A 9441-nucleotide genomic window follows, 5' to 3' on the forward strand; every position below is an offset into this window, starting at 1 on the left:
TGTGTGTGTGTGTGTGTGTGTGTGTGTGTGTGTGTGTGTGTGAGAGAGAGAGAGAGAGAGAGAGAGAGAGAGAGAGAGAGAGAGAGAGAGAAGGGCATATGTGAATATTTGTGAGTCTGCTCCTGTTAGGCACCCCTATCCCACAGGTAACTGTGTTTCAGAGTTTTGTTTCACTTCTGTTAGAAGGCAGGGAGTGGGCTGAGCATTCTGTTCGCAGGCTCTTGAGGCAGAATGCTTAGGATGTGGGATTTGGCTTTTGTCCATTTTCCTGGCCGACTGACCTCAAATATGACACTGCTTTCATTAACTTTTCCAACTTTCAAACCACTTGCACCTAGACATTTTGAAGAAAAATATTATTGTAAAGTGGAAAACAGGAAAATGTTCTTTATTCAAAAATAGGTTTTTTTGCTCATTTCTGTACAAGAGGCCGTGGAATGATTTCAGCGGTAGTCATGCTTTGTCTCCTAGAAATTGCACACTTACCTCAAGCTAGGGGCTCAGACTAAAGGGCATTTGTTCACAAAACAAAAACCTACAAGGACATGAGACTCTTTAGAGCTGATTTGGGCCCTTGAGAAAGTAAACCACTGCTGTCTATGTTGGAGTTTTCTGACTTCAGTGAATACTCCAAAATTCTGAGAATATACACTCTAACAACAATACAAGATGATAATTAAGCAACTTTCAGCTTGTTCTCTATGTTTGGGTTTTGTAACAAATGAGGGCAGGAGTTTGGTTCTCATCTCACAACTGCCTCCAGGGGATCTGAAGCCCTCGTGTGGCCTCTGAGTGCACCTGCACTCAAGTGCACAAACCCTGACGTTTGTGCATGCCTCTACTCATAATTAAAATTTAATCTTTAAAATAAGTACATCAAAGTGCAGGATAAAATGCTTCAACCTGAAGTGCATACAAGGCCAAATCTCCAACCTGGGTTTCATCTCAGGATATTTGTCTAGTCCTGGACAGATAGTTCCGGAAGCAGAATGTGTGTATGTGTGAGTCTCTCAGAGTTCAAAAAAGTTTCCCAGAATCCTCTATCGCTAACCTCTTAAATACCTGACAGGTTTGGCAGGAATGAGAAACCAACATTAGCACATTGATATTAAGAGAGTCCCAGATGTCTCTTTGCTCGTCTCAGCATCTCCCATGTGTCTTAATTAAAATAACAAAGACATCAGCATGTGACAGTGACTGAGTTTTCTTCCCTTTCTGCTCTGGATGTCCTTGGGCCACACTGCAAGTTGTAGTCGAGTTTCCCAATTCTCTTCCGTCTGAAGAGTTCTTGATTTTTCCTTGTTCCCCCGGAGGAGGACAGCAGAATCCCAAAGGGTAGCTGGTCCTCAGTCTATGTGTTTTGTCAATATCCTCCTCTCACACTGTCAGGAATTCATAGCGCGCCACTCAGGATGCTATCAGTCATGTGGGTTCTTGGTTTCTCCACAAAGTCATTACTTTCTGTCCCCTGCATTGCCTTAGAAGCAGGTCCCTAACCCTAGCCTCCTCATCAGGTTAAGGGCAACACTAAGATCCATGAGGGAGTGCTTACATCATTACTTTATTTCAGTACTGATAGTGTAGCCAGATTTATCTCTTAAATATGGCCCAGCCATATTAATCTCGGAGCATCTCCTTACTTTTCCGATACGATAAAGTACTCCAGATGTATCTCATATTCTTCCTTTCTTAGCCCTTGATCTGGGTGCTGGGAATGCTCCTTACACTTGGGTCCTAAAGTAAGCTGAAAGAGGAACGTTGAATCAAAAATGTAAAGAGAATTAATGAGTATAACAGGTGACAGGGATAATGAGGGATTGACTATAGGCAAGCTGATCTGTAAAGAATATAGAAAAAAATCACATTAGATAACAGCTACTACCCCTCAGACTGAGAAAAAAAATGTCCAAGAAAGTCCTAGGTCCGTGTGCTCAGCCATACCACACAAAGCATCAGACGGAAAATGATGGCGGCACTGTTCTGACAGAACTCTCTAGAAACCCGCCCTACAGTTTACTCATTAAACTTGTGCATTGAGCAGTGTCTTTCCACCATTCCCTTACAAAAGGGAGGAAGTTGTCCGCCACTGGCTGTTGTTAGTCAGTGTTCTGCAGGCTCTGGAGTCCTGGGAAACTGTAACTGCTAGAAGAGCTTACTGCTGCTGAAGCCCCATTGACTCCAAAGAGCTGCAGGTGTCAGAGAAACCCTAGAGTTGGGTCAGCTGAGCTAACACCCTGGGACAAGAGCCAAACCCCTTCCTCTCTGCATTGTCTCACCAGTGCCCTTTACTGAAAATGCTGAACGTTCAGCCAGAGGACAAAGGAAACGTGGCTATGCACTGCGCGCGCGCGCGTGTGTGTGTGTGTGTGTGTGTGTGTGTGTGTACTAGGCATCAAGGCATACATTTTAAATGGGGAGAGGTGATACATTGGTAACCCCTTGGCTTACACAGATACTGTATTTCTTCTTCTTCACATTTGAATTCCTCTGCAGCAACAAAATGATTCTGTCTTCCCTCCTGATTGGATGGAGCCCCATTTCACAAATGAGAATGTTCCCCTGCTGTCTTCTCCAACTAAGGAGAGGGTTGCATCCACTGTTACTTATTCTATGCCTTTCCAAAGTTAGTTACAGCTCTGCTGGGTGTCCCCTAAATACTACAGTTTGTCCCCTAAATACTAGCACTGTGTGCCTAAAGTAAAATAATAATGGATACGATTCTGACATATTGCTTCTTTTAAAACTTGAATCAAATTTTTATTTTTGAAAAAGCCCACACATATTTCTCATTTCTTGGCATTCAACTGTGCACCCCTGCCTAGATGACAGAATGACACCAATCCACTTTACCTGCCTCTGCCTTCCTGCTCCTTTTCCTTCCCCCATCAGTCTATCTGACTAAGCATCAGTCCTCTGTTCCTCTGCTCCTCCCACTGGGTAATAACTTCTGGAGGGGAGGATTCAGTTACAACTTATACGTTAATCCCCACTGTACTTGGCATGTAGCTGAAATTATGTGACTGGGTGAATTGTATGATTCTGAGAAGGTCACATTCATGGGTTCATTTTTTGAGGACTCACTCTGAATGGTTACAGTGTGCAGAACATTGTACTGGACACCAGGGAATAGAGGAAAAAGATAAATGGCTACTAATCTCATAGACATAGCTTCAGAGAAATGTAAGACAACAGACCAAAGAAAGCTGAATGGTGTTGGTATGGTAGAGAGGATTGTGAAAGGACAGAGGCAAGAAGGGTTCAGTGCTGTGCCAGGAGAAGAATAGATTGGCATAGGACATGAAAAGATGACTGGGTATAGACTATTCTTCCAGAAAGTTCTCTGAGAAGCCGTAGGGAAGTGAGGAGGTAGTTGTGGCGCTAAGAGCCCTTGTTACCTTTCTCAGAGGCTCTGAGGCTGGGGACTCGGTTGAGAAAGGAGATCAGGTAATTGAAGGAAGATGATTCTAGGTGGCACAGGACCCCAGCTCTGATGGGACATTAGTGATGTGCATGCCCCTGTTCTGAGGAGAACAAGGAAGGAGGACATAGCCGGAGCAGTACACGTAGGTCTCTGGGTATCCACGGTGGACAGTTGGAAGGAGGACCTGAAGAGGTTTGTTTTCTATGGCCTTGCTCTCCTGTTTTGTCTCCCCTTTAAAACAGACTGGAGAGGTGATATGCTGATAGGAGATGTGATACTGTAGAGAAAAGTATTATCATACTGATGATGATGATGATGATGATGATGATGATGATGATGGTAGTCTTTGTTGAACATTTGGTGCTCACCAAACATTATTGTGAAGGCACAGGAATGAGCTCACTTAATGCTGGACATATTGTATGCCATGGTTAAAAGTACAGGTCCTGGTGTGTGTGTGTGTGTGTGTGTGTGTGTGTGTGTGTGTGTGTTTATGCACACATTGTATGTATGTGTAGAAAAATCGACTTGCCTGAGTTTATATATCTGGTAATGGTAGACGAAGGTTTGAATCTCATTCGGAGCCAGTACTTTTTAATCACGGTAGCACGCTGTCTTTTGAAGCTGAAGACGTTAGTAAAAGTCAACAGATTAATAAGACTTAGAGGAGTAAGAGCAGGAGGCAGGATGGAGCCTCCAGACAAATATTATGGGGGAGAAAAACCTCTCTGCAAGATATCAGGGTTGATGAACTTTGTTTTTGAGACAGGGTCTCTCTATGTAGTAATGTTTGACAGGACACTGTGTAAAACAGGTTGACCCTGAATTCACTGAGTTACTCCTGCTTCTGCCACCAAAGTGTGGGGATTCGTGGTGTTTGCCATCACTCCCGGGCTGAACTGATGGCATTTTATTAATGGCACCAGTGTGAGCTTTCCACATGTGTAATATTGAGAATGATAGCCCACACTGTATCTGTGATCCTTTCTACATAGACGATTGATTCTGTGTATGGTTTACTTTAGTGACTTTTAAAAAGATTTAGTTTATTTTGCTCTGTGTGTGTGTGTGTGTGTGTGTGTGTGTGTACATACACCTGTGACTACATGTGTCAGCAGAGTCCAGAAGAGGGCACCAGCTCCTCTGTAGCTGGAGTTACGGGTAGCTGGGAGCCACCTGTCACCTGGGTGCTGAGAACTGAGCTTAGGTCGGGGGTCAGTGATCTTGCTCTAAATCATCCAACTCTCTCCCCAGACTGTGTGCTTCTGCAGTTCCTGAAGTCGTTCTTTATGTTGTAAATGCTTTGCCTTTCCTATGAGAGGTAGCCACACATTTGTTTCCTGAACCTTTGAAATCTTCCTTGTTTTTTTTTTTTTTTTTTTTTTGGTTTTTGGTTTTTCGAGACAGGGTTTCTCTGTATAGCCCTGGCTGTCCTGGGATCAATGGCATGCGCCACCGCCCGGCCTTCCTCATAATTTTATTTCTCCTTTGGTCATGAGGTATAACTGAAAATCCCAAATAAGCCAATAGCCAGCGAATACATACAAAAGCTTATCCCTCAAGCTCCTTATATTTTAGATTAAAACCGAACAGAGACAACACTGGAAATTAATTTTGGTTCAGAAAAACCCATAAGGGGTTTTATTTAGTCACTAATGGCATTTCTGGTGTTTGTAAATAGCGAAAATATTGCCTCAGAGGCAAGGCTGACTCCAGCATTTCCAGGTGCAGTGCAAGGAACAGTAAGGACCTTTTGAATTAGGCAGGGCGTGCTGGGCAGCAGGGAGCAAGCAGTAAGAAGCTGCCTGCAGGGTATCCGGATGGAGGCATTTGTCTGAAAGATATTACAAGCCAGACGTTGTAAGGCACACAAAGCCGACAAGCTCGCTAGCAAAGTCTGTGGTATAGATCCATTACCCAGACACAATAGTGGGATCGATGCTGTCTGAGGAGAGGGGGGCCCTGTGAGCCCAGTCCCCACAGCCAGTGGTTAACATGTCCGTCAGCCCTGTCAGAATCACTTTGGCAATCAGTTTGATGGAGCAGCCAGAGCATGAGATCACTGCGTGGGGGTCAGCGTGTGGGGGTGGGTGGGATGCTAATGAGAGGTGAGGAGAGAAGAATGGTCCGTCAGATCCACCTGAAGGCAGTTCGAGGATGGACCCTCTGAGGCATACACAGAGAGTACTAATTCTGTCTTTTTAAAGGAGCCTCTACCGGGACTGAGAATCCCCACCCGCACTCTCCCAGTCCTGGGTCTTATTCTTCCTTTGTGTTCTGGGTGTTACTTCCTTAATGTTTAAACTAAGAATAAGATTACCTATCTATACCATAATCAGGTGAGTATTAAACAATGAAAATGTGCATAGTCTTCAGCACTGTGCCCCGCATTGTAATAATGGCAAGTCGAGGATACGTGCAAGGATGTGCAATCTATACCACAATGCATTCATGGCAGACATCACTTTTACACACACGTAGTCTGAGGACCATCAACAGACAGAAGAGTCCTTTCAGACAGCTCATCTTGTTCCGTAGGCCATGCTCTTCCTTAGCAGGACTCTCCTGTCCATATGGCTTGCCAGGGTGTTCCCAATACAGACTCCCTAGCGTGGTATTTATTTACCATTTTAGTTTATTGCCTTGTTTGTTTTGCACTATTTCTGACCTCTGGGAAAGGTCATCTATATGAGATGCACACACATCTGGTTTGTCCTATTTGGGACACAATAAGACCGCTACAGATGCTTGCATTACTTGTGCTAACTGAGTTCATAGGCAGTGGCTGGAAGACAAGGCTGGGCTGTCAGGCTGTTTAATTCAGCTCCACATAATATATTAATTTGTTTGCAAACTTTGTGCGATATCCCTTTATCAGCAAATCGGCTGGCTTAGCTCTCCAATCGAACGTTTGTTCTCTATTTCTGCCGCCGCTCATCCCCATCTGAGACGCCGTACTCTCCTCACGGGTGACTGCAGTGGTATCTTTGCTGACTTCCTCATTTCCCCCTTAGGCTTATTAAGAATCAATTCTCTGTCTTGAGAGCAGAGTGACCTTATAAAAATGTGCTTCCGAGCAGCTCCTACCATCCCCACACTCGCGCTCCTCAGAGTAATTCAGACAAGCTCAGTGATCTACCGAGCCTGCATGATCTGTCCTATTCTGCAGCTTCTCATCCATAGGAGCCTTCCAAGGTCTCCCAACGGCCATCACTTTCCTCCCAGTTCCGGAGCGCACTGGTTTCCTCTCTGCTTTTGCTGTTGCCTCTGTCTGGGAAACTTGTCGGAGCCTCTACATGGCTGACCTCCATATTCAAAGAGTGTCTCTTATTATTATCCCATTCTCTTTTCATTTCTTTCTTTTTTTTAGGATTTATTCATTTTATGTATATGAGTGCTCTATATGCATGCACACTTCCATGCCAGAAGAAGAAGGCATCAAATCCCATTACTGATAGTTGTGAGCCAACATGTGTTAGCTGGGATTTGAACTCAGGACCTTTGGAAGAGCAGCCAGTGCTCTTAACCTCCAAGCCATCTCTGCAGCCCCCACCTTCTCTTTTCAACCTTGAAAAAGTGGTGTTCTCTGAAAACATCTGCCTTTTTTATTTGTTTGTAGCTGTTTGGTCCATGTTTCCCTCTAGGATGTAAGCCCCATAAAACACACACACACACACACACACACACACACACACACACATACACACACTTAGAAAAATAAAAATACAAGTTTTTGTTCATTCTGGGCATGCTGTAATGTTCATTAAGCTTTTGTGGATGTGGGGAATGAAGACATAAATGAGCCAGGAGCAATAATGGATATAAACCTGAGGTATTAGAGGTAGCACTCTGTGTCTTTCAAGGTGCTTTCAACTTAGTAGAAGAACCCAAGGCTCTGAATAGACAAGGCATCTTCAGGAGTCAAGAGAGAAATGGCCAAAGGCCTGCCAGAGATACAGCATGACCTGGAGTGGTTCATTCTGCTGCCATAGAGAATGTAGGCTCCAGTGGTTTCAGGATTCACCGTGGTTGTATGCAGCGAAGACCCTCTCATCCTCAGAGACATATAGCAAAGGATTCCTCTTATAAACTGATAGCTGAAATAACACTGCACAAGCCAGTCAAGGCTTATCAGATGTGCGGGCCAGGGAGTGCTTTCTTCTCCAGAGAGAGATAATTATACCTTGATTTGCTGTAAGCACCAGGGATTCCTGATGTGGAGAGATGACTTCAGATTGATGGGCCTTTGACTTAGAAAACTGGTTCAGTCAGCCTTTCTGTGAAGACAGAATGCCTACTAGTTTGCCCTCTGAAATTTTTACATATTCTTCCTCACGGGGAAGATTCTATAAGGTGATAGAATTTAGCTGCTAATGTGTGCCCAAATGGAGCATAAATAGCAAGAAATTAGGCAAAGAAATTCAGACTACAAATTATTCCAAAGTACATAGCAATGAATAGGATTTCATTAACCTTTTTAGACTCTCCTTTTATCAAATAAATAGCGGGGAATAACTCAGTCCCGTATTTTTTTTTTTTTAATATTCAGATAGGGAGCAGAGGTATTAGTTCACCAATCTTTGTAATTTCCTTCATTTAAATATGTAAGAAGCACTTTCTGACCACAGTAATATAACCACATTACTCAAAGCCTGCTCAGCGTTGAGAGAAGTGACGGCGTCGGCCGGATAGCCCTGTAGCTTCGCTTGTTGCCTCTTCCTATTGCCTAGGTATCTGTGGATTCAGGTAGGTCTACATGTGTTCACACATGTATTTTAAGTGGACTAAAGTAGGGATTATTAGATTATTTTACAACACAGTTGATGTCTTGACCAAAGCCAATATCTTGTTTGTGATTGTGTCAAATACTTCTTGTTTAAATATTAAAAAAACAAACAAACAAACCCTTGAACTACCAACCCAAGATCATGCGGGGCCTGGACTAGACCCCCTACACATTTGTAGCAGATGTGCAGTTTGGTTTTCATGTGGGTCCCCTAGCAAATGGAGCAGGGGCTGTCCCTGACTCTGCTGCCTGCCATCTCCTTCCTGCCGGATCCCCTCCCCTAGCTGGACTGCCTGATTGGGCCTCAGTGGGAGAGGATTCACCTAGTCCCGAAATGTCCCAGGGCCAAGTGGTATGGGTTAAGGGGAGGAGTAACGGAGGAAGGGACTTGTGAGGGTGGGGCTGGGAGGAGAAGAGGGAGGGGGCTTCGATTAGGATGTAAAAGGAGTAAATACGTTATTGAAGAGAACACAGTCACATCTTTATGATAGAAAAAGAAATCTTTCGATTTGTAGAAAACCTAGTTGCTTTCAGAGTCTGAACATTTGTGACTTTGCATGGAACACAATAGGGACATTTAACATGTGTGGAACTAATGGAGGTAGGAGATAACAAAATGAAAATCTTTATCTTACTTGAGAGACTATTCTAGTAGGTTATATAATAGACGTTATAGGAAAACAGCTCTGGGCTGATGAACAAGTAGTTTTAGCTTAAGATCCTGGAAAAACTTGATGGTTTCCCCATCCATTACTGCTATTTTAAGCTAATGAAGGCAACATCAAAGAAAGCTACGTTTTAATGGACTCATAATCTCTCCTGTAGTCAGAAAAACTTTGCTTGAGAAAACCATATTAAAACGTTTAAGTCATTCAGTCAGTATGGAGAGTCTTGGCTTAGTTTCCTTACCGTGGGGTTAAGGCCCTTATGGCTTAGCCTCTCATGTCTTTTTTCACAATGGTGGGTCTGCAAACTTAATCCTTCAGTCTCACCTCAAGTCTTTCCTCTTCTGGGTGGCCCTCTCTTCCCTTCCTTTCTCTCTTTTGACCAAGGATGCCATGAAAGGAAGTGGAAGGGAAGCAGGTCCTGTGCTCCTCAGGTGGTCTAGCCTGCTCTACTACATAATGAACTTTAGCTATAAGCTCTGTCTTAGGAGTAAGTAGCCTGTGATCAATAACTAGAACTTGGTAGTTGCAGAATGACTACTAACAACATCTTTTTTTTTTTTTTTTTT

General features: G+C 43.7%; 1 protein-coding gene across 1 annotated transcript in view; it reads left to right on the top strand.

Moving 5' to 3' along the window:
- Megf10 (multiple EGF like domains 10) overlaps nt 1-9441 on the top strand; it is a 161250-nt gene that overhangs the window by 80273 nt on the left and 71536 nt on the right. The window contains exon 6 of the mRNA XM_021214325.2: nt 7423-7431. Within this exon, the coding sequence (XP_021069984.1) occupies nt 7423-7431 (9 nt within the window). The remainder of the gene's footprint in view (nt 1-7422; nt 7432-9441) is intronic.

This window comes from Mus pahari, chromosome 15, assembly GCF_900095145.1.
Source record: "Mus pahari chromosome 15, PAHARI_EIJ_v1.1, whole genome shotgun sequence".
NCBI lineage: Eukaryota > Metazoa > Chordata > Mammalia > Rodentia > Muridae > Mus > Mus pahari.